The sequence below is a fragment of the Phoca vitulina genome, unplaced genomic scaffold (genome assembly GCF_004348235.1).
Source record: "Phoca vitulina isolate PV1807 unplaced genomic scaffold, GSC_HSeal_1.0 scaffold28, whole genome shotgun sequence".
Lineage (NCBI taxonomy): Eukaryota > Metazoa > Chordata > Mammalia > Carnivora > Phocidae > Phoca > Phoca vitulina.
In genome coordinates this window covers 22986723-23011497 of record NW_022589731.1, presented here as the reverse complement: position 1 = coordinate 23011497, position 24775 = coordinate 22986723, and the positions used below count along the sequence as shown (strand labels likewise).

Genomic DNA, 24775 nt, shown 5'->3' with positions numbered 1-24775 from the left:
CAGAGTGTGGCAGAATTATTTCTACCAAGTGCTGAGAGTCCAGAGGTCACACAAACTGGGCGGACCACAGCTTCTCTTGCCTACAGAAGAGATGGACTTCACTCTGATCCTAAAAATGCAACCAGGAGCCCACTCAATGAAGCCCACTGCACAGGCTGGTTTCCTTGCTCCCACGGAGGCTCTGTCTGAGAAGGGAAGCTCTCTGGGCTTACCTGGGGAGACCTGGAGTTCAGGATTCAAACCCTTCCTGGCTGCCATTCTGATAGCCCTATGAGCAAAGCCCACAGGAGGGTCCAGCTGCACCAAGAGTATCGAAATCCTCCTCGGCCAGCTTTTAGAAAGACAGTTAGGAGCTTTAGGTTTGTCCTGGCACCAAGGTAGGCTGTGAAAGCTGCCCCCAGGGCACGGCCGTCCAGCTACATCCCTGGACAGACCTGTCAGCCACCGGGCCCGAAGGCCCCCCTGGAGCCTGAACACCGTAGCCCCAGGCTCCCTGTAGCAGCTGGGGTTTCTAAGCCTTCCCACAAATCTGCCAAAGCCCTACGCATTTCTTATTCTTTCATTTCTGTCCTTGGTTCAGGGGACCCGCTGCTGGTGGCCAGGAGCACTGAGTCTGAGACAGGAAGAGGACCAGGGTCACCAGAAGCATAAGACTGGGGCTCAGGACTGGATCCCATAGGAGGCCCCCACCAGCCCATGCAGGTGGCACTCCCCTTGGCCCCAGGGCAGCACGGGTCTCAACATCGAGCACAGGCTTGGTGGCCGAAGCCACCACAACAGAGGTGGCCTGAGCCCCCCGTGGGAGATGGACACCTACATTCCCTGTGCACATGTCAAGCAGCAGTGTGGGTGCAGACCCCCATCTCCGAGCCCTGGGACCCTGGGACCGCCATGCTGCCCGGACAGGCGCATTCCCCGGGAGCTGCAAGGGAATGTCGATTTTACTCCAAATGCCACCCATAGTGCAAAAAAGGTTAAAATCTTACTGGGAAGGATGTTGGGATATCTGTTTTTTTCTCTGTTGTCTTCTTTATTGGCCTGTTCAAAAGTTCCTTGTATGTGTCCAGATGGCAACGACTAGAAAAGAATACACAGTTAGCACTAAATGTGATGGATCTGAACACCGTGTGTACGTCAGCTTTCCTAACGAGCGTGGGCAGGAAGAAAACTCCGTCTGAACAAATCCCCTGCAGTCCATTGCCCTCTCTGCCGTGCAGGCTGTGCCGGGCACTGGGCAGAGACGGGACGAAGGGTGCTCTAGCTAGCAGGCCAAGTGAGCTGTGGACGTGATGACCCCATGGTTGGACCCGAAGCCGCATGAAGGCAGGGACCGGCCCGGGCATTGTCACCCAGCCCCTGGGAGCAGCAGGTCCAGGCCCAGAGCAGGCACTCTACAAATACTTAGAGGAGGACCACAGGAGAGCTCGGGACCAGGAGAGGGCAGAGCAAGGGCGCCTGTGCAGAGGGACTGGGCTGAGGGATGAGCAGAATGATGCGCAAAGGACCCAGCTATGGGCCTCCTGCTTGAGACGCCGTGTGCTCGTGGACCAGCAGTCAGGGCACAGCTGGGCCCTTGTGGAGAGTGCAGACCCCAGCCCCACCCTGGATCAGCACGAAGATCCCCAGGGGTCCTGGGTGCACCCTTGGCTTCCGAAGCTCCGCCCTAATCCCCCCTGCCTCAGATGAGGACACTGAGAGGCCACTAGGACCCTGTAACTGATGTGCTGCTCAGTGGACTTGAACTCGGGCTCCCTGACTTCTACTCTTTCACTACTTGGGGCCCCTCGCATTCTGCTAGCTCCATTTGTCCCCCCACATTTGCTGGCTGCTGGGACATCCTCTGCACTCACATGAGCCCCTTGCAGTGCACAGCGGGAAAGAGCCTTTTGAACCCCCAAATCATGTCCTTCAACATTAATAACCTAAACATTGACTGGACCAGGGGCCACTGGAATTCAAGTAACAAGCGTGACTATTTAATACCAAGCATCTTCGATGTGCCAGGTCCTGCAGGAGGAGCTGGGTCACCTGGCCCCGCCTTCACAAGATATCCTGAAATGACACTAGCATCACCTCTGTTTTACAGATGAGGAAACTGACCCCCAAGGCTGCTTGACAATGTCCAGAGTCACCTGGCTTGCACGGGGCAGACACAGGGTTGGGGCCTGCAGTCTGGCCTGGAGCTGCCATGAGGCCATGAGGAGGGTGCTCACTTCTTCAAGCGTCAAGTCCCCGGGGGACTGGGGCAGGCCTCACAGGGCAGCCCTGGCCCGAGGCTTGCTCATCCGTGAGTCAGAAGGGACGAATCTGTCACGCACAGGTGCGCAGAGCCTCCCTCTTGCGCATCGGAGGACTTCTCCTTCACCGACTGAGCCCCTGCCAGCCAGCGTCCTCTTTCTCTTGTTTTGGGGTCACCACACTGGATGGCCACAGGCAGAGTCTCTGCCAGGGCCAGTGTGGAGCTCAGCCTGGGGGGGCCTTGGGACCAACACTTCCTCTGCCTGAAGTTCCTGAGTCTTTTCAAAGCTGTCTTAACACTGACTTTCTGGAGCCGACCTGAACAGGGAATTGGTGATAACGTTCTACCGACTCTCATTTTCTATACCCGAAAGCTGTTTTTGACCTCAGCCCTGAAAATAAAAATGAGGTATAATACTGTAATGGCGGATGCATGATGTCACGTGTTCGTCAAAACCCACACGATGAATGACACAGGAAGCCCAGCTCTGGACTTGAGATGGGGACAACGAGTCGATATTAGTTATCAGTTGGAATGCACGGAGCACGCTACAGCAAGATGCTGACGGTTGGGGAACCTGTGTGCAGGGAGGGGCAGGGTACGTGGGAACCCTGTACTCTGCATGATTTTTCTGTAAGCCTAAAACTGCTCTACAAATTAAAGTCTATACAAATAACAACTTAAAAAGAAAAAGAGAACCCGAGAAGCCTCCCTCTTCCTCGGAAGGTGGGGTGGCTACAGCGCGGTGGGTGGAGAGGCTAGAGCGGTCTAGGTGGCGAGCAGGGACCCAGCCCTGCCACCCTGTCCCCCCGGCAGTGACCTGAGACCCGGAGTATGGAGCTGGTGTGGTGACACTGGCTCTGCGGGGGGGGGCAGAGGGTCACTCGGGGTGCGAGGCGAAGTGCTCTGCCTATGGAACGAGTCTCCGTATCCAAGCACACAGAACAACGGCCTCGAGAGGCCGGCCCATCACTTTCTCCTGCTGCCAGTCTGCCCGTGGACCCGCGCCTCCGAGCTGCTCAGATGGCACAGGGGAGATGGGACAGCACCCGGGGGAGGGCTCCACCATAACTGGTCAGCCCTGCAGTGCCGGGAGTGAGCCGTGCACGGAGTAATTGGTCAACAAATACCTTGCGATTGATTGTCCAATTACATACATTGGCCAAAGAGGGTCTGTTTGCTTGCTTGCTCACTCGAGGTGAGATTTCATGTCGATGAACACACACAGGAGGAGCCACGGGTCACGTCCCTTCCTCTTCCTCCCCGCTTTGCACTGCTGGGCAGGTGGTAGCGACATGAGAAGAGCAGAGAGGAGCCAGGTGTGGGCTGTTCCAGCAAGCTCCAGGGGACAGTTCTGGCTTGCATGCTGTGTCGGGACCTCTCCCGGCGGCACCTCCCTTGGGCCTTTCTACAACACTAACGATAGGGGCTGGATCCGGGCCCGGGCTTGGGGTAACCTGCTGGTCTGAGACTGGGAAGGTCCCGTCTGTGGAGGTGGCCATTCCGGGCCTGAATGGCACTCACTTGCTGCGGTTTAACTGGGGGCCTGGAACAGACTTCGTTGGGATAGCACTCTATCATTGTGGGGTGGAGACTGAGGCTGGCTGTTCCCAGGAGCAGTCCTAAAAAGCAGGGCATCCCCAGACCCCTCTCCTGCAGACCCGAGGCTAAGCTAGCCACACATCTACCTCTTTTACATGTTAGGGCAATCCTATGGGGGCAGGCAGCATCCTTATTTTATAAGTGAGTAAACTGAGGCAGGCAGAGCTTAAGTGATGGCCCAAGCCATCCAGGCTGGTAAGAGACAAGCTGGGCCAGCCACTCAGGCAGGCCAAAGCCAGCATCCCCTTCTTGACCACTCCACTGAGCTGACCCCAGCACCAAACCCTTTCAGTCCACTGAAGCTCTGGGTTGGCAATACACACATGTCCAAACTCGTCTGGATGGACAACTTTGAGACTCATCTGTCCCTTCCACAGTTCCTGGGACTGGAACTCAGGACAGCGGGCAAGGAGAAGGGAGATGAGGTATAGTCGTCCAGCTCAAGTGGGGTCATCTGCGAAGCCAGGGCTGGGCCGGTCCTGGCAGACTCCAGTACTCTGACAAGAGGGAAGCCACACAAACATGGCTTAGGACATGGCCAGCTCTCACTCGTGAGAGGAGCAAACTGGGCTCCAGAGAGTGCCAGCAGCTCTCCCCGGGCCCCCCAGGGCCAGGCCCAGGCCCTTCTCCCCTCTGCATATCTGTCCACCCTGCCCTGCATGGAGGCCTCCAGCGGGCCGCAGGGAAGCCGCTCAATGGCAGGGGCAGGGCAGGGCGAGAAGAGTAAGGCAGCCAATTTAAAGCGGTGCCCAAACAACTCAGGAATCGAGTAAAATAATATTCAAATGCAACATTTAATTTTTTTTAAAGTCAAAATCAAAGCAAAAAAAAATCGATGATGGCCAAAACACAAAACTTTTACCTAATGACAGGACGGGTAATAGTGTAGAGACAGGCCAAGTTGGAGCCTGGGACCACAGGAGAAATCGGTCGGCATGACCTTGTCTTTATTCACAATTGTACTGTTTTGCTCAGCACGGATTGTTCGCAGTGATTTTGATATATTTGCTTGTTGCATTAAATATTATTGATCCCGACGAGACGAGGTTTTTTTGCGCCTGGGGCAAGGGCCTTGCCTGCCCGACCCTGTTTCTGGCCCTGCTCCGCTGGAGGGGTCAGCTGCTTCTGACCCGCAGCTTTCTGCTGGTGAGGCCAGCCACCCCTCCGCGTGGAGAAACACGAGTGCAAGGGGAAATGGGACAAGGCAGGAGGGGGAGAGTCACACTGCTGCAAACCTGGAAAGTTATTCTGGACATGGAGAATTAACTTCTCTTATGTGGCTGACCGACTGGAAAACAATACTGCTTGGAGCTGTCTTTCAATATGACCTAATTTCTCAAAAAATAAAGGGAGGGACACATTTGGAAACAATTAAAAGGAAGCAGGATAAAGGCGGACAAGGTGTGTGCTAAAAAATAAGCAACATACAGTTGAAATGCTCCGTCACCGCCTGTGCCCTCATGGGACGCTTCCCTGTGAAATGTCCCCCGTCTGTCGCAGTGTCATCTTTGGGTAAAACAACTGCACAGCACTTTGCTGTTTATGAAGTCTGCTGTCTGAGCCTCAAGGGGAGCCATAAGGTCCCTCTGATCCCCAAGCCCCCCCTCCCCGGGGCGGTGGAGGCCGGCGGCGTAGGCGCAGCTGACCCACGTGCCCGTCAGCTCGGCAGCTCCTCTTGCAAACTCCACACTCAGCACACGGCTGTGCACAAAATGAGGAAGATGCATAAAGCCAAACTCAAAACTCGGTCAGGGATGAACTCTGAACGGCTAAATCCAAGGCGACTCTTCCTGGTGTCTGTCTTAACTGCAGCCCGCCCAGGCCTCTCTCTCTCTCTCTCCCTCTGTCTCTCTCTCTCTCTCTGTCTCTGTCTCTCCAACAGATTCAAGAGTCACAAGACATTGAATATCACATGAGCAACACAAAAGAACTATCACGAACGCTCGTTTGTGTTTTGTGTTGAGAGCTAGGAGAATCGGTTTGCTACCATGGGGACGGTTCCGACTGGTTAAAGCCACCCTAGTTGGTGGCTGCCATCGCTGAGGTCACAGAGAAAATTCATCCAGAACCACAGTAGCAGGATGAAGACAAGAGGCTGGAGCAGACATCAAACCAAAGGGAGCTCATGGCCCCTCAGGGAGCCCCATGACTGCTTAATTCATGCCCTGAGGATGGGTCAGAAGAGGGACATTTCCTTTGCCAGCGAGATGCTTAAGCTCTTCGAAGCCCATTAGAGGTGGGGTGGGGGCTCCACCGCTTTCAACACGGAACTGCCCCACTGCCCTCTGCTCAGGCCCTGGTCTTCACCGTTCGCGAGACAACCGAGTTTCTGTCACACTAGATTTTAGGACACGGCCCTCGGAGTGTTTGCGCTGGAAGGAGTCTTCGGGAACATCTCCCTCAAGTGTCTCATCTTAGGAATGAGCAATGAGGGCGGGGGGAGGGGCCCTGCAGCAGAAACCAGGTCTCCAGAAGCCCACTTTTGGGACAGTGTCACGACCGATGCAAGCGTTGCTGGTCTTTGGGCACTGCCTGTCCGGGTTTTCGACCCCAGGACAAGAAGACAAAGGACCCCCCCGCCCCCAACTCACATTGAACTCCTCCCGAAAGCGTTTGCAGTCATCTGCTGAGCGGACGCGGATCTCCTCCTCCAGGTGCGCCAAGGGGATGGGAAAGTACTTCTTGGGCCCGGAGGGGGACCTGCTGAGAAGCATCACTCGTTGCTGCTCTGTGGGGCCAAAAGAAACACGGGGGCCACTGAGCCGTATTCCCGGACAGCTGACTCCTTCACCAGACGGACTGACAGCTTTCCTGGAGGAAAGACACCGCTGGAGGGGGGGCCCACTGCTCTCAGATCATGTAGCCAGGGGGGGCCCTGAGCACCTGAGTACAGAGCTCTGTCTCCGTGATACACCCACGCCATTCACAAATAGGGGCATCCCTCTGGGGGGGGACTTGCTCCCACCAACCACAGATGCCTTTTCTCAGTCCCCCAGCCCCTGCTCCTTCCACAAAGGATTTGGGCAGCTTCACCCTCCAGCCCAGTTTTCCAGGTTTGAAATAGGGAGGATGACTATGTTAACAAATTAGGAAGAATCATTTTGGTTCAAGTTGGGAATAGACCGGAAATCGGTTAGGATTGGAGCCTCCCCCAGCCTTGTCTGCTTTGTGACACACACAGTTCTGGTTGCTGAAACCGCATAAGCTCCAGGAGAAATAAGACAAGCACCATCCTTGTTTGGCAGGGAGCAGGCAGGGAGGCCCTGGGAAGGGCTAGCTGCAGGGCAGTTCCTGGACAAATTCCTTCCATAAATTCAGAGTGAGACAAAAGGAGAAATCCCTGGCATGTGCTTCGCTCCCTGGGAAATGCGCCGATATTCTTGACAGGGTCAACATGAAACCTTTGCCGTCACGCTTGCAAAGGGCCTGTCCCCACCTGCAGAGCTGTTCTGAAGCCAAGCCAAGAACTCCTCCCAGGGCTCATTCCTCGGAGAGAAGATGCGCCAGGAGGAGTCCAGCAGGGCCTCTGGGTCTCGCCAGCCACACCTTCTTCCCTCCCATGCAGGCTGTTGAAACGTGCAGGGCAGGGAGAGGGGGCAGGAAGGGGGCCCCTGGAGGCCATATTAGCACCTAACAAGTTGCGCTGCAAACCCAGCACTTCGAAATTGTCCTCCATCCTCTCCACTGCGTCCTTCCCTGCTGCCAGTTTTGCAACTGTGTTTGAAATCTGATAGCATGTTTGTTCCCTCAAACCATGGAACAATTAGGTAGCAAACGGCCAGAGGAAGTGACAGTCACTTGTGTGAACCAATACTTTTGAAAGCCTCTGCCTCACACAGTCTTCTCGGCCATCTAGATGTGTGCCCTGTAAGTTGCATTAACGCCTTCCAAACTGAACTCAGAGTCGGAAAGAAAGGTCGGGAATGCCCTCTGCCGACTGTGACCATTCCCGCTACACACTGGCGGATCGGCTCCCTTTCTGCATCACGATCCGAAAGCAGTGCGAATTTCGGGGGAGCCCTTCAGAGGCTGTCTCATTTTAGGACTGTAGAGGGCTTACTGAAAAATGTTACATATCAAAACCCTGTAAAAAGTGACAGGATGTGAACAGTGTTTCCAACAAAGCCACAGACTGAAAGCCTCAAGTGTCTGTTTCCCACCAGAGAGAAATGGAGAAAAGTCTTGAAATGGTAAAATTCTACCATCGCAAATGCTAGCACTATACCAGGGAAAGCGAGACCGAAGTGGCAAAGCTGAAGGAATTTAACATTTAAAACAAAAGGCAGACAACAGCCACCTGCGTGGTCAGAAAGAGCTCAACTCCCTGCCCCCCGCCCCCAGCCCCCCGGGTACCTTGTTCTTCCAGGATTCCGTTGGGCATCTTCTTGTCATTGACGCTGACCACGGCTTTCCTCTGCTTCCTGAACCTTGGAGACACAGACGGGTTAGCTTCAGGCCCGGGGCATTTCCCGGAGCACAGGGACCTTGCGCGGCGATACCCACCAGGTGAGCCGGGAGAAGCTCTTCCTGCTGCTCATGGCTGGGCCGAGCCACCCCAGACCTCCGGTCCCCAGCCCTGTGGGTCCCCAGCCCCTCCCGTCCGCAGCCCTGCCACCCTCTGCCTGGGCCCACACCGCCCTGCAGCCTCGAGGAGCTCATTTCCTCTTCAGAGCCGGTTGGGGCAAGTCCGCCTGCGCCCCGGGGACACTCCTACCTGAAGAAGTAGGCGGCGAGGAGCAGAAGGAGGACGAAGAGCAACAACGGCAATAGCAGCCAGGCCAGCAGGGGCTGGGGCGCGCGGGGGTCAGGAGGGCCTGCGGGCGATGGGGGACCCCAGGCAGGGACTCAGGTAACAGGGAAAGTGGGGTTTGGGCAAGGCAAGATCCCCAACACTAGACTGTACTTTACAGTGTGCAAATCAGTTGCCCCTCCATCCCATTAGAACTTCTTCCCTCATACCAGAACCTCCTTCATCAGCCCTTCTTGGACACCAGCACCTCACTTTAGAGCCTGCAAAGCAGGCCACCGTCCCGGTCCCCCATGCTCACCACTGAAGAGATGCGCAGCACTGATACGGGGAAGGGAGCTTGAACTGAGGGGCCGGTGACTTTGTCCCAGGCTCCCTGGGGAGGAGCAGTGAAGGCACAACGGGGAGCCCCTGACCCTCAAGTAACCTGTTTCCCTAGGTTCCTGGGGCACCTGCCTCTCCCCATCATGGGGAAGCAGAGGAGGGCGAAGGATTAGCTGCCCTACTGTTCCGTCTGAGGACAGCGTGGGGAGCTCCCGGGGCCTCGGCAGGAGCTCAGGGCACGGGGTGCAGCCTGGCCCTTGGGTCAGGTGGAGGTCTGTGGCCATGCCACGATCAGGCCTTCTGGAGCTTCGAGCTCCCAGGCCTACTGGTCCAGGTTGACTTTCCTCGTTCAGAAGGCCCCACGTCCTTGGACCAAGAGCAGTTGCCATGTGGCTGCCCAGGACTGGCCCAGTGAGCCCAGATTCCGAGGGGCTCTGGCGGCCTGGCTGCCACCCCTCCCCTGAGTTCCGCCTGAGCCCCTGCCTCCCCAGACTGCCGTGCTGCCCTCTCCTCATCAAAATGTCCCTGCTCCCAAGGAGCCTATCAAACGCCCCCTCCTCCAGGAAGTGCACTCGGCTCCCCTCCTGTGGATCCCAGAGCGTCACTTCATGCCTCGAAGCACAGACCCCACTCTCCTGGAGTGAACAGGCCCTGGGGGTGACCGCCTTCACTCTGATTCAGTGGAAGCCCTTCAAAGGCAACAACTAGGCTTCTTGGCTTTGAGTTCCCAGAAGCACCAAGCACGACCTTGAGCCCACTGGGGGCACCGCGGCCTCCCTCCCCCAGCAACCCCCTCCTGGTGTATTCTAAAGATCTTAATCTGCATCTCATGTCCCAGGTTGTAAGCAACCTCCACCCCCAGGGCCTCATGCTGACTCTGGCCCCTTGTAAGTGGCTAATGCATATATTTCTAATAAATGACAACATGTCACTGACTCAAGTGACCACTCGATGCAGAAGTGCCCTGGGACACAGTTGGTCTGTGAGGAGAAGGTGGTCAACAGACAAGACACCGTCATCCCAGGCTGAGCCAATGCCTCTCCCATCTGGCTAGTGGCCTCACCAGCCAAGCAGTAGGGCAGAGCCAGGGTGACCCAGGCTAAGCCGCTAGGAGCCCCGGGCCCTCTCCTCCGGCCCCACCTCCTGCAGAGCTCCCCTGGGGAGCTGACCTGACCCGGGGCTTCCACACTTGCCCATCCAGGGAGAACCCTCCCTGCTCTGCTGGGGCCTTGGAGCCAACTCAATCACAGGCTGAATGGGGGAGAAGCCTGACAGCAAGGGGCAGAGCTGGGCCCAGCCCAGACCGGTCTCCATCCCTGCCCTGCCAACTGTAACCACAGAGCATGGGCGGCTGCCCTTCTCCTGCCCCCACTTCTGCATTTGCACAGAGATCAGGCTGCCCCAGCTCAGCGTCCATCTTGGCAGTGACTGACTGGCTAGCTTGCCCATCCAACAGCTGGATGGACCTGGCTGAGGGTTGTGGGCTTGACCTGGAGCTCTGAGGGCACCTGGACCACAGATAGCCCAGCCCTGGAGGGCTTTGTCAGGAGGCTCCAGGGTCCAGTCTCCAGGCTCAGGCTGCCCCAGTAAAGGCTATAGTTACGGAGGTGGGCGTCTCCATAGCACACCCTTGAGGACCCAGGCGGAATGACCCAGGGCCCCAGAGTGGAGCTGTGCTCAGGGGCAGAATCCACAGATCACAGGGACAAATGTCGTCAGCAGCTGCTTCTGTTCTGGAGGGCAGAGGGCAGGTAGGAACACTCAGGAGCCGGCAGGCCTGGCAGGGGACCGGGAGAACTGGGAGTGCCCCCCCACTATCCAGTTCTTCCAGCTTGCCAAAAGAAGAAATTCATATTTTCATGTAAAAAGTGATCTGATTTTTAAATATGGATATGTAATTCAACCTAAAGGCAGTTTTAAAAAACACTATGGTCTAGAAAAAAGCCTCTGCAGTCCGTGTCCCCTCAGCCAAGTGACACGTGGAAAAAACAAAAAACGGATGACATCGCTATCAGGCCAGCTTTGTGACTCGACTTTCTCGTTAGGTCGTCTGTCTTGGAAAGCTTCTGCGCCAGCACACACGAGCCTCTTTGTTTTGTTTAACTGCGGCTTGGACGTCCACTTTCTGAATAACCCAAGATTTCGATGCACATTTAGGTTGTTTCCAACTTTTTGGCTGTTAGCTACAATTTCACCTCTCGTTTCTTTATCCTTGGTGTATCTTGAAAGTGCTTCCATAGAAGGCTCCCGGAAGGGCACTCTGTGCATCCGTGTGCACACACAGTACGTTGTGATAGAAACTGCTAGGTGACCACCTGCAAAATTTCCAGCTTCCATGCTTCCCTAGACTGGGTGATGGAGCCGATTACTCCCGGCTATGAACAATCCTCTTAATTTTTGTCAATATGATAATAAAATAATACCACTTTAATTTGCAATTCCCTAACTTCTATAGAGTTAAGCATCATCTCATGATTAATAAAACATCATCAATTCGATATTTGCATTTGGCTCGGTCACATCCTCCACCGTTTTCCTGTGTTACCTTTTTCTTATTAATTTTTTAGGAATCCTTCCTGTAACAAGGACAGCAACATTTTATTACACTGTTTGTGAATCTTTACCCTCAACTCCTGTGTAAAGGAATGTCTCTTGATGATTATTTAATACATTTTGTTCAATGAACAAACAAAATGACTTCTGGTTAATTGGTACACTGTGGCAATGTGCTGGGATCACCCTAAATAATCCTTTCAGGGAACAAAGTTTCAAGGGCACGTCACACAGTCAGGCTTCCCTGCCTCCCGGAATTCTAGGTCAATGGAGCCTGTCCACGTGGTATCACTGAGACCTTGAAGTGGGCCAGCTGTCGATTTCCCTCCTGGTTGTGTGACCAGCAGCTGCTGCCCAGCCCATAAGGCCCCCAGCAGAAGCTGCAAGGAGCTGTGACTGTCACATCCGGTCTGATGGGCACGAGATCATACCGCACAGTCTCTGTCCCTGAAAGGAGCGCCTGACACCCACAGCCATCTTACGAGCCAATCATTTTGCTCTCAAGTGAACTGAAGAGGCCCAGGGGTGAGGCTGAGTCACCCAACAGATGCCCTGGGTGCCATCTGGAGGAGCGCCCACACAGCTCCACATTGCTTCTCCATTTGGGCAAACGATGCTCTGTCTGGTAGATCTGCTGTTGTTGTAAGTGTTTCTGCAGGTGTCGGGCCTTGGGCCAACGGCAGCCAGCTCCTCTCTGCCGGGCACGGGGACACACTGTCCTCGGGGCAGGTCTGGAGGGTCCCAGGCTGCGGAACAGTGCCAGCAGCCCCAGTGACCCGGCACCCGGAGGCCAGCTGGTGATGAGAAGGCACGACAAATGCAGTTTCCATGTGCTGGGAGCTTCTGTGTTTCCTTTTACGTGGTTTCGGATTTCTCTGGCTTTTCATGTGAGGACAGTGCTACTCTCGCTATCCCTGCTGGGGGCTGGTATCAGGGACTGAACTCCACCTCTCCCTCCTCTTGGGGGCTAAGGGTGCATTTGTAGGACATGTGTGGGCAAAGCTCCCAAGCTGGATGGGGGCTTGAACCCCTGATCCCGGCCCGAATGATGCCACTTCTAATCACCTCGCCCAAGCTTTTTCTTCCGGAGGGAAGTTGATCATTTTTGTTTTCCCAAAGCCTTGTGATAAGCAAGTGTGATGCTTAATTTTTTTGTGTCAACTTTGCTGGGCCACGAGCTGCCAGATATTTGGCCAAACATTGTTCTGGGTGTTTCGAGGGGGGTGCTTTTTGGATGAGATTCAGCATTTAAATTGGTGGTCTCAGAAAAGAAGATCACACCCCACCCCACCCCCATTGTGGGTGGGCCTCATCCAATCAGTTGAAGGCCTGCATAGAACAGAAGTGCAGAGCGTTCTGTGAGTAACAGGGAATTCCTCCTGCCTGATTGCCTTCCAACTGGGACATCACTCTCTCTGGTTTTGTAGCCACTTGCCAGCCTTCAGACTCAAACTAGGACACTGGCTCTGCATATCTTGGACTTGACAACCTCCACAATTGTGTGACCCAATTCCTTATAATAAATATAAATACAGATACAGGTACAGATATAAATGAACATATAAATATATATCTATGGATTCTGTGTCTCTGGAGAACACTAACCAATTCATCAAGTAAAACTGTATCGGAGAAGTCCTTGAGTTTATCGCCCTGGAGTCTCGGGAATGGAGAGGGAAGGGGGAACAGAGCAGGCATGTGGGGGCTGGCGAGAGGCTCCAAGGCACACTCGGGGGACCAGGCCTTGCTGGTTACAGGTTCCTGCTACCCTGGGCACAGGCCGGAGCTGGCTGCCCGACGGGCCTCCATCTACCAGGGAGGTGTGGGGTGGCCCAGGGAATCCGTGTCCAGTCCTTGGGGACCCTGAACTCACCAGGCGGGCCTCTGTCTGTGTTGGGCACACACCCTAGGAGGAGATATCAAGGGACACTGAAGAGCCAACTCTCTGGGCCTTCAGAGACTGGCTGGGGACGGGCCTCCTCGGACCCGGGCTCCTGCCAACCACAGCAGCGGCCCAGTGGACGAGCTCCTGCACCCCAGCTCGGCTGTCTCCTCAATCCTCACAGCATTGCTGAGTACTAGGCACTATTACTGCCTCCATCGCACAGATGGGGATACTGAGGCACAAAGAGGTCAGGAACTTACTCCAGCTCACTGGGCCAATGAGCAGCAGAGCGAGAATGGAACACCGGCCGCGTGACTCCAGAGCATCCGCTCTCACTGCTGTTCCTCGTCCTCTTAGCTTTGCGTGGCATTTATTTCATTTCATTGACGTAAAATTTACATACTACAAACTCACCCGTTTCAAGCCTATGATTCAGTGATTTTTAGCTAATTCACAGAGTTGTGCTGCCACAGTGTTTCAGAACATTCCACCCATGTCTCGGCCACCTGTGGCCACATGGCGTTTGCCCCCCATGCCCGGCCCAGCGCTCCTGTCCCTTCTCTTCCAACAGCTTGTCTATTCCGGGCATTTCCCATCAACGGAGCCATAGAACACGGGGTCTGTGTGTCCAGCTTCTTCCACGTAGCAGGTTTCTGGGGTTCACCCATGTTGAGCCGTGTCTGTTCACTCTTTCCTATCCCTAACTTTCAAAATATGGAAAAGGCAGGCGAACAGAGCAATGAGCCCCCACATGTTGACCACCACCCACCTTTCTAATCAGGACAGGACATCTGTGTTGGTCTACGGTCCCCCCACTTCCTGCTCCCCACTTGCTCTTTCTCAAGTCACCCCTAGACCTCGTGCTGCTTCATTCATAAGGACATCAACATGCCTTTCTACAAAGTAAGGGCTCCTCTTTTAAAAGTATAACTCTAACCACTATGCCAATATCTTGCCTAAGAGCCTAAGAATATTAATACTAACTTCTTGATCGCATCAACGTTCATGTCAGTGTGTAAATAACCCCTTAGGGACTCATCAATGTTCCTTCAGGGTTGTTTCAATCAGCTCCCCAGGAGTGGGGGGCGGGATTATTAACCCCTGCTCTCCTACCTCCCACCGAAGCTGACACCAACTCTCAGCACAGGGTCGTGTTTGCTGCCCTCCGTTTGCTAAGCTTTGTTCTGCTCCAACTCCCAACGACTGGCTTGTCCGGGCAGCGGGTGTTGATAGGAGTGACGTGTTAGGTGCTCTGCTCGCTAAGGAAGTCAGCCACAGGCTGTGTCTCGTCCCCCAGCCCTGTCATCCCAGTCCTGAGAGCCTGCCTGGAGGGGCGGGTGGCAAGGGCAGGGGCGGGGCAGGCAGCCGGGTCCTCACCTGAGGTCGTCGAGTTCCAGTTGCTGACCGCCGGGGTGGTCTCGTTGCCCCTGAGGGCCTTGGCGAGCGGCAAGCTAACACCCGCCAGCAGGAGCGGACAGAAGGGCTCCATGGCGAACCTGCAAGATGCAGGGACAGGCTCAGAGGGCTCCCTGCCGCGCGCCTCGGGCGGTCGGGCCCTCCACTGAGAAGGGCCGCTCCCGGAGGACAGGGCGGACTGGCACCGGATGGCGGTGGGCATGCTTTGAGCGCTGCTTCGTCGGTCTGCGTCAGGGAGGCGGCTCTGCGGACCACCGCCGGCACATTTTATTCCTGCACTTGGGAAGTAATCTCACCCTGCGAACTCCAAGAGCTATTCCCAGGTTATAAAAGCTCTTGCTGTTCAGGTTAATTTCCTGTCTTTTTTTTTTTAGATTTTATTTATCCACTTATATATATCCAGAGAGAGAGAGCACAAGCAGGGGGAGCAGCAGAGGGAGAGAGAGAAGCAGGCTCCCCGCTGAGCAGGGAGCCCGATGCGGGGCTCGAACCCAGGACCCTGGGATCATGACCTGAGCCGAAGGCAGACACTCCACTGACTGAGCCACGCGGACATCCCTAGTTTCCTTTCTTGTTTGTTTGTCTGGTTTCGTAGGGAGAGAGGAGGTGAACAAGGATGTTGGGGTGTCCGGGGAGGGTGAAGTCTGAAAATACCAGGAGATCGAAGATTCTGAGAGGCAGCTTCCTGGAGCCTCAGGAGGCCCTTTACCCACAGCTTCCAGATCGCCACACGGTAATGACTTGTTCAACATTTTGGGTACATTCTACCGTGTCTGCTGTGACATGGGTGTAGCATTTCTATTTTGCATCATGACAGCTGAGGGAAGAGCACCCCCCTTGGGAAGAATTGCAGGCTCAGGAGTTAGGTTAACTGGCAGGTGGTCACAGGGCCGGGGGGGAGGCTGGGAAGTGGGGGGTCCAGCCCACCTGCACAGGGTCCACCTCTGCTGTCCCCCTGGCCAAAACCACAACCCATACCACCAGCCCTTATTCTGAGTGAAGGCCTTTCCCACACTCTGGAGCCCGAGGGACCTTTCAAACGCCAGCCCGTCCCCCCAGTCGTGAGATGTTAACAACGAGAATGGGATGGGCAGGCCAGCCCGGTCAGTGTTCCTCTGAGCCATGGACTTCGCCTGTTGCTCTCCTGAACTTCATGCATGGCTGCAGGGAGATGGCCTTGCCTCCTGTCTGAGCACCCAGGTGAGGCAGAGGGAAGCTCCCTCTTCCCCCAGGAGGGGCCACCATCAGCTCTTTCTGACGGAGTCACGTGGGCCCCCTGGGGACGGAGGTAAGTCTTTATTGGGTGGGTGGGTGAATGCAATGCGGTTCAACACAGGAAAAGGCTCTTTCACCCAGACCTGTAAGGCCTACCTCAGATCCCCACTTGGTGCACCATTTTGCCAGAATAACCTTAGATCCTTGGAAAATGTGGCATTGAACTCTTGGTGGTGTAGAGGAGGACTGGCCGCCGGAGAAAGTGGGTGGCTCTAGGAGCCAAGTGAGATGGGGCGGTGAGGATGCATGTGGTTGAGGTGTGGGCTCCCTCCCTCCTGCACTGCCCGCTCCGTGGTCAGCCTGGGTGCCTGTCCGCTCACAAAGCACTTTCCTGCAAAAAGCCTCGCTGAGCCATATGAATGGACCGAGGCCCAGAAACACTGGTCCCTTGTAATTAGAGAAGACATCTGAATGAGCGCAAAAAATCCTCATCGTGTTTCAGCAATCACCACTGCTGAAATGGAACCATTCTGAGCCTGCAATTATCCCGGGACAATGACGACAGCCACAATCAATACTTTCACCCCTTTCCTCTTGTTTCTTTCCCAGATACATTTTAGACTTTTAAAGTGAGCAACCCCCCCCCCCACACACACACACACACTAGCTTGTGTCCCGGGAGCACCTACCATCGCTAGGCCCTTTGTATGGGCACTGTCCTCACAATAACCCTCCAGGACTGAGAAACTGAGGCCCCATGAGGATAAAGAACTGACCCAACATCGGGTCAGACGAGATGGAGGAGTCACAGTTCGAACCCAGGACTGCCAGAGACAAAAGCCCTCAAGCCCTGATGGGCAGCTCTGCATAGGCTGCATTAAACAGAATCTGTTCTTGAACAAAGCTTTTACATAATTGAATAAGCTTCAGAGTAATTGGTTAGAAAGTATCCACTAGTTTAATACAACTCAGAGATGCAGACTTCCTAGTTGAAGCATTTTTTCTGGTTACATGCATTCATTCAAAGCCTTCCTCACCAAACGTTCAATCATCTAAGAGAAAGCGGACACTTCTGAGCCAGTCAAAGGCCATCTCAGCACACATCAGACACCATGGGGTGGGTCGGCAGCGTCCCCTGGAGTGGCAGGTGATTTGCCCGCTATGACCAGAAGAGGGCACTAAACTTTGCAGAATTCAAACCCCGTGAGTCCCTTGATTGCAGCATTTATATTTCCAGGCCCATGACAACTTTCCTGTCCCTGGCTATTCACCCTCAAAGGATTTGTGCAAGCTGCCAATAAGCACAGACACGAATCTGCACAAAAATAATGCCTGAAACAGTAGTTAAATCCATAGTGAATGTTAAGGATTTGTATTGAATCTACCAAATGTTAAGTACTGTGGGCATAAAACATGTTGGATCTCAGAACCGAGATTATTAAAATAGTTTCCAACAAAGCAGCCTTTATTTTTACTCCTATCGAAAGTCAGCCAGCTATCAGTTTGATTAGAATCGCCTTTTTGCTCCATCTGATGCCTTTTTAATACTCTTTGTTGGGCAAGCTAGGTCCTGGAGCTGGTCCAGTCCTGCCCTTCCGCAGCTTCATGGAGCTAGAAGGACGCGCGGATAAACAGCGCCCCCCCCCCCCGCCACCGTGACCCCACTGTTCTGGAGATGTGTGGCCACAGTGCCAAGCAAGGAAGGTGACGAAGCGATGATTCACTCCACCCAGGACCGCTTCCAGAAGGCCCTTGAATGTCGTGTTCAAGAGTTTAGTTTGGTGTTACAGTCTCCTTTTCCACCAACAACCTATCTTATTAGAACCACTTGAGGGCATGATAAAAAGATGCCAATTCCTGGGCCCAACTCCAGATGCATGACATCCAAATATACGGGGAGTGACGGGTTTTGTACAGCCCGCAGCCGACGACCTTGGCTGTGAGCAACGAGCTGCCACTGGAGTTTCCAGAGGGAGTGCTAGAAGCCGGTCGGGAGCCACAAGGGACATGGCGTCAGCCTGTGCCGCCCCGCAGTGGTTGGGGGCATGGGCATCCATGCCCTGGGAGCTTGCTAGGGATGCTGCGTCCCAGGTAGCACCAGACCTCCCACATTGTCACAAGAATGCTACGTGCCTCCCATGCACATAAAATTGGACACACGCCGGCCTCCGCAGCAGAGGATGTCTAGACTAAGCCAGGACAACGGGAATGGCAAGGAGGGAGGGATTCGAAAGGGGTTTCAAAGGCAGAATCCGTGTGAATGGTATTCAGCTGGATGCGGTGAGGAGTAGGCCATCAGAGGTACTGGGATTTCCATCTTGGGAGATGGAGTGGGACGGGGCATCATTCATTAGCCGACCCCGGGAAGATGGGGTCCCCAGTCTGGGGATGAAGATGTTTTGGGGCTTGGTATAAAACAATAATATAAGCTCGCATTTATTGAGCTCTTATGAAGTGTGATAAGCCATCTGAGGCGCTGAGGTAAGCTACCTCCCCAGCCCTCGCGGCAATCCTATGAGAAATGTCCTGCTGTCCTCGGAGACGGCCTGTTGCCTCTCAGGGTTCTGGAGCATTCTAGTGGGGCGTGCCAACAGGAATTGTGCTCAGGGCCTAGGGATTGGCTGGACAGGAGTGGGTGCTGAAGGTTCAGCATGTGGGTGGGTTCACTCTGGGGTGTGCAGAGGGGCAGAGTGAGGTGGTGGTGCCAAGCTGAAGGAGGCCGATCCTGAGGCGGTGCCTCTGAGGAGGGGTCGCCCGGCTGACCCCTCCTGTCCCAAGGGATGGAGAGGTGCGCTGGGCGTCCCTGAGCAGACTGCACCAGACTGCCCCCTGCAGGTCAAATCCATCATGTGTGGTTGAAAGGCCTGGTTCTGCTCTCAATTACAAAACAGACTCAGCTCCTCCACAAAGGAGCAGAGATAGAGATTCGCTCCGGCTTTGAAGAGAGCCGCCGGGATGAGCCATGTGTAATTTCTTATCCAAAACAGGACCCTTAAGTGCAAACGAGAGGCTGAAACAGTCCAAGTCATATGCTTTCCTACAGTACTTCATTATTGGTCAGCATTTGGTTTTACTAAATGGGAACCCACTAAGTAGTTTTATTTGAAAACTATTTTTAAAAATTAAAAAAAAAAACCTCCCTAGAAAACAAAACTACCAGTGCACATTACAGCAATATTTTTTAATAAAAAACCCTTTTTAAATTGGTTATATGAAAATAAAATGAGAACATGAACAGAATACCTATTCCCAGTCCATATTCACCTGCTTCAATTAATATCTTAGCCTTGTCTATTCTTAATATGTTTCACTTTTAATATATTTTTCAATATCCTTAATATTTAAAAATTTTCACAAAATCGTCTTCAGAGTTTTCCAAATGAGCATCTTGTGAGCTTTCATCATTTCATTTGCTTTATTCCTTCCTTGCTTTCATAGGAAAAGATTTTAATGTCTTCCTGTTCACAACCTATGTTTTCAATAGTCATAGCTCTATAAAAGTTTAAAACACGGAGAGTTTTTTCTTTCTTTTTTTCGTGTATGTGGCTGTAGTTTTTGCTGCTCTGTTAGTTGAATACTTTTACGAAATATTTCCAACTAATTTAGAGCAAAATGCAACCAACACTTAGGGCCTTGTTTACAGAAAAGTCCACCATCTTTGTAGGACACTTAGGTTGATTTACAGAGCAAGTTTTTTGAAGGCCCAAACGTTTCTGAAATCTGACGAGCAGGGAAGAGAACATGCATGCTCCCCAGGTGAAGTATTTTTAAAAACTCAACATCAGCTTCATTACATAAATTTGTAGTTCAGTTACTCACTATGTGAAACTGTTGGTAAAATCTGACATCCATAGCTTCTATTTTAACTGATGGAATATTTAGTTGGTGCGTGGGCACAATTAAAAATTATCTGTAGGTCACAATCCATTCTACGTGTGATACATCTACCACAAATGCTGAGCTCCACCAACACGTATATATTTATATTATCGCACAAATAACTATATCATCGGTGCAGAATTCTTTCATTGCATTTCCAGTGACATTAGCAATCACGCCAGGTGCTCACCTTTCACGGAAGGAGCCTCCCAGTTGTAGCTGAATTCCGTGAAATGGGTGAAAAACAGCAGAACCACTATTGGAATGATCTCATTTTCTGTTGGAAACATCGCGGTTTGAAAAGGACACGATCTACTGCTGGCATCGCTGGATGGCTGGTGAACTTCATCTGCTATTGGGAGCACTAACAGCTATGAACCTCACCTCTGTAAAAGCACAATGAGACCTGGACTTGATAATGAGCAGGACTCACTACGAACAGTCATTTGATCTAAATGAATGGTCATGCTTCGTGGGGCTCCTGGAAAGCTCGATCTCAGAATCCCGAGATCATGACCTGAGCCGAAATCCAGAGCCTGCGCTTGACTGACTAAGCCACCCAGGCACTCCTGTATGGCTTCTTTTCTAACCACGGAGTGTCCTTGAAAGGGAAGTGTTGCCCCCACTGAGCTATGGACGTGCGGCAAAAGAGTGAAGAGCATAGCGGTTCCTCTTTCAGATGTGATCGCCCCTAAACAGAGGCAATCCCTGCCCATGTGTCTCTTGCCCTCAGATGAGACCATGGAGAAGCTGGGAGAGCTAAGGGGACAGGCCACCAAGCCCTTCCTGGACTCCTTCAATGCAACTTTTCATAACTAAAATTCTCATTTTTAATTACAATGAGATGAAAACTATGGAAGAAATGTGACAATGGACAGGATGCAGGGACAAGAAGCAAAAAAACCCGGGACCATCACAGAGAAAGAGGTAAATAATGGGCCCCTGGAGGGAATGTGGAAGGCACGTGGACAGAACATGATGGGGCGTTGGGAATGGAGCCCAGGCCTCCGGGACTGCCATTCTCTGAGGCCAGTGTCATCAGGAAGAGCTCCTGCTCTTCCTTCTCTCACCAAAATACATCTTGGGGCTCACCCTATGTTATCTCTTCTGAAGGTTCACAGCTGAACCAGGGAGTGAGCACAGCCATGCTCACATCTGACGGATGGCTTGGCACCACCCCCCACCCATCTGACAGAATCTCACCCACGGCTCCTCCACGTTCCCCAAAGGGGAACCCATCACTCAGAAGAGATGCGTTTTATCAGAGGACCACCGGAATGACCCCTCAGGAAGGTCCATATGGAGGCGGATCCCCTGCCCAAAGCTCCTGAGCAGGAAAACATGACAACGCTCCATCCGTCTGCCCTTTGGACCCGGAAGTAGTGGGGTGAAAGGTAACAATAAATGTTGGAAATGCACAGCCCTCTCCCCACCTCTCCCCAGGAAGAGGCGCCCGGCACAGAGGCTCACCCCCTCCACTGACCCTCCACTCAGCAGTGTGGTCGACGGGGGAGAGGTTGGCCGACTGCGGAGGCTGGGCAGCCCCCCTCTCTGGGTGAGCCCCAGGCCACGCTGCCTCCACCCACCTTGGGGGATGCAGGGGGACTAGACTTTCGTAGCTGGGTATACAGCAGACTTTTGATTTCAAAGAAACGAGTGGAACTGTTGACTTACAAGTATCTGCTGGTTTATTTGCTCATTCATTCATTCAGCAATATTTATGAGACTTGACTGTTTGCCAAGAGATACCTGAACAAGACAAGCACCGCCCTTGTTCGCCCAGAGCTTGCCTTCCGGCCAGAGAGATAAAACAATTAATCGCTGTACAACCGATCCCCCAGGAGGCTCACACCTGCTCGTGCTGGAGGCAGGACTACCCAGTCCAGAGGGGTCGGAAGGCTGCCCAGGGTGAAGAGGTCTCTTCTCAAGGGAGGAGCCGACCAGTCCAGCAGGGGAGGAGGAGGAGGAGGAGGAGGAGGCAAGGGCAGCATGAGCTGTGGGGCTGTGGGGAGAACATGGCGCCTCCAGGAAGCCCCAGAGCCTGCACAGGATTCGGGAGACCCAGAGTGTCTCCTGGCAGGACTCACTGATGATGGCAGTGTTTAAGGATGGGGGGGGGGGGGGGGGGAGAAGCTTTCCAGCGGGATTGCTCTGAAGCAGAAGCTAACAACACTGGGCAGAATTAGCCAGGCCCTGGGGGCTCTCGGGGTGGGAGCAGCTCTCAGGCCCGTCCATCTGGCAGAGCGGAGACGCTCAATGAACCCTTCTTGAAGGAATAGGTCATCAGGGGCTATCACGGCAGATTTCTCTTCATCTCGTCAACCCATGTCAGGTTTCAAAGAGCCGGGCCTCTGTGGCTGAAGACCCAGCTGGGCTCCCTGTCTTGCTGTCTCTGTCTCTGTCCTCCCCTCTTCCCTCCTTCTCTCCTCTCCCTGACCCAATGAGAGCCTTTGCCAGAACACATCACCTCTCTGACCTTGGTTCCCGATGAGTAAAACAGGAGGACCCAGTGATAGCAAACGCGAGTCGCTCCTCAGACTGGGCTGGCCCCACGGGCATCGCCAGGGAGCTCTGAGCTCGGCATAGAGACTGCCAGCTCTCACTGAGCAGGCCTGCTCCCCCATCACTTCCTTCTGGAAGCAGCCAGAGCTGTGCATGAGCCCCTGTTGTTTCCATGACTGAGCCCACTCTGTGGTCAGTGGAGAATGTCTGCACCTACGTCTGTTCGGTCCTCCTCTGGGGGGTGTTGGGGAGAGAAGCGCCCTCCCCTTGGCGGAAGATCAGTTTCAGAAACAGCTGTGACAGATCTTGTGGCTGGGCAGATGCCCCGGGGCCACCAAGGAATGCAGGTGGCTGAAGGCCAGCAACCCTGAAAGCCCCAGCCCCCATGTTGGAGGGACCTCAGAGGAGCTCATGCTCGGAATCCAAACGCAGCCCCAACCAGACACACACGGTCTCTTCCTCGTCCTCTGTTGAAACGGCTCGTGATTCCACTGGAACATGTGTGTGATTCAACACAGTTTTCTGTATTCAGAAATAGACTAGAGCTTCTGTTGGGATCTGGCATTTTCCAGAAAGGAGACACACAGGCCTTAAGTAGTACTCCCCCCAGAGGGAAGTGCGCCCGGTGGCTCTGGGCATCTCCCCTGGAAGGGGGGGCGTCGAGGTCCATCTCATCTCCAGGGACTGTGGTCAGGGACCGTGATGTAGGGCGGTCAGCGCTCACGCTGAGCGGGGCAGTTGTGCCGCCTGCTTCCAGACGCCCCGTGGGCCCAGCGACGTCTTGACTTTGGTGTGGGTGCCCACACTGGGCTTGGCTCGCAGCAGGTGCTCAATGATGGTGGGCAGTGCCAGCCCACGTATCAAGGCCCCACCGTGTACTAGGAAAAGGTAGCGCTTGGGGAACCACGCAGTTCTGCCCCTGAGTACGTCTCCAAGAACCAGCAGCTGAAGTGGGTCCCAGGAATCCTCAGGGCTGCTCTCTCTGGCTCAGACACCAAGTCACCAGGCGGCTTCAGTACGGGCGTCCCGCAACCCTTCGAATCAGCCATCACACAGCCCCTGGCCGGGCTCAGCGTGAGGAGCCCAAGAGTCATGGATGGAAACGGCCAGGGTCTTCTTTCTGCCTCGACAATTTGCCATCAACAGGGCTGCAGGGTAAGTAACCACAGGACGGTGGGGCTTTTAGGCCAAAAGGGGAAAAGGAGTGGAAGCCCAGGGGGCAATTGTGAGGAGGGCGGGAGGGAAGCCTGCCGGAGGGGAAACGGAGCACGAAGGGCATTAGGGGAGCAGCCGCAGCAGGCAGGGAGCACAGGGAGGGTGATCCACGCGTGGGCAGGATGGACGTGACGGCGGCAGAGTCTCCAGGCCTCCCGGGGGAGGGCTTCTTCCTGGAGCAGATCCCCACTCCTGGCCTGGGTTTGCTGCTCTATGAAGGAAGGTGCCAGAAGCCTGCCTTTCTGGCTCTGGTGTTCCAGCAGGCCACTTCGCCGTGGTGGGAGACGGGGCCCCAGGAGCAGAACCGGCCACCCCTTCCACTGTGGGGGTGAGCTTCCTCCAGCCGGGCAGTGGCCGGCAGCCCTCTGAACCCTGTCCACATGTGGGGACAGATGCAGAGCCGAGCTCATTGTGTGCCCTGCCCTCCCCCCAAATCCTTCCTGGGAATGTGGGTCACAGTGACCTTCCGAGGCAGCTGGAGAAAGAAGACAGTGCACCACTCCCAGCCTGGGCAGACGGTGCTCAAATCCGCGGGCATGGCTGCCTGCGTGCAGCCCAGAAGAGAGGTTACCTTACATCAGGGAGACAGGAGGGAGGCACAGGGAGACGAGATCCCTTACCTACCTGCAGGTGGGGACAGCTCCTCACTCCGCTGCTGAGCCTGAAAAAGTGGCTAAGAATGTCCACTGCTCCTTTCTGGAAGGTTCTGAGGATAACGTATGTGACAGGCTGGTGAAGCTCAGCATTCCTTAGGAATCCAAGGATTCACATCGTCGCTGCTTCTGGTCTCCAGAGCAGAGGGAAGCTCCCCAGCTCCCCAGCGAGTCGGAACAGCTCCAAGGCTGCTGGCTGCTCCGACACATTCCTGCACACCATGCCTCTTGGCCTCTTTGTTTCTGCCAAAAGCACAGCCCCTTAGCAGCCAGGCCTGCCTAACTAGCAGGGGTGGCGTCTCTGGTCCCGACTGGGGTCTCTGTTCCAGCTTTTCCAGGCCTTTCCAGTGAAGGGCGAGCCAAAAGAGAAAGACCAACCATTGCCCCCTTTCCGGTGATTGCTGGCTGCTTTATAGACTCTTCAAGGTCCTTGGTGCACCAAGAAATAAGGGGAGTGCAGATATGGAAAGGCCACTATACCCTCCCCAATGCCCCCACTGCCCACTTTCCGGGGTGACCACAATTAGGCACAGGCACTCCCCCCA

At 54.3% G+C, this 24775-nt stretch overlaps 1 protein-coding gene across 9 annotated transcripts in view; it reads right to left on the bottom strand.

The window, feature by feature from the left end:
• Positions 1–24775, bottom strand: part of PTPRE (protein tyrosine phosphatase receptor type E) — a 150162-nt gene that overhangs the window by 28538 nt on the left and 96849 nt on the right. For 8 of the 9 annotated variants that reach the window (XR_004301702.1, XM_032423467.1, XM_032423466.1 and 5 more), the window contains 5 exons: positions 14728–14846; positions 8556–8655; positions 8195–8268; positions 6433–6569; positions 987–1077 (listed from right to left, as the gene is read on the bottom strand). Coding sequence is in view for 8 of the 9 variants with exons in the window: in XM_032423467.1 (XP_032279358.1) it covers positions 987–1077; positions 6433–6569; positions 8195–8268; positions 8556–8655; positions 14728–14839 (514 nt within the window). In the remaining variant the exon portion in view is untranslated. Of the gene's footprint in view, positions 1–986; positions 1078–6432; positions 6570–8194; positions 8269–8555; positions 8656–14727; positions 14847–24775 lie in introns of those variants that run through there. The other variant, XM_032423468.1, reaches the window with a different exon arrangement.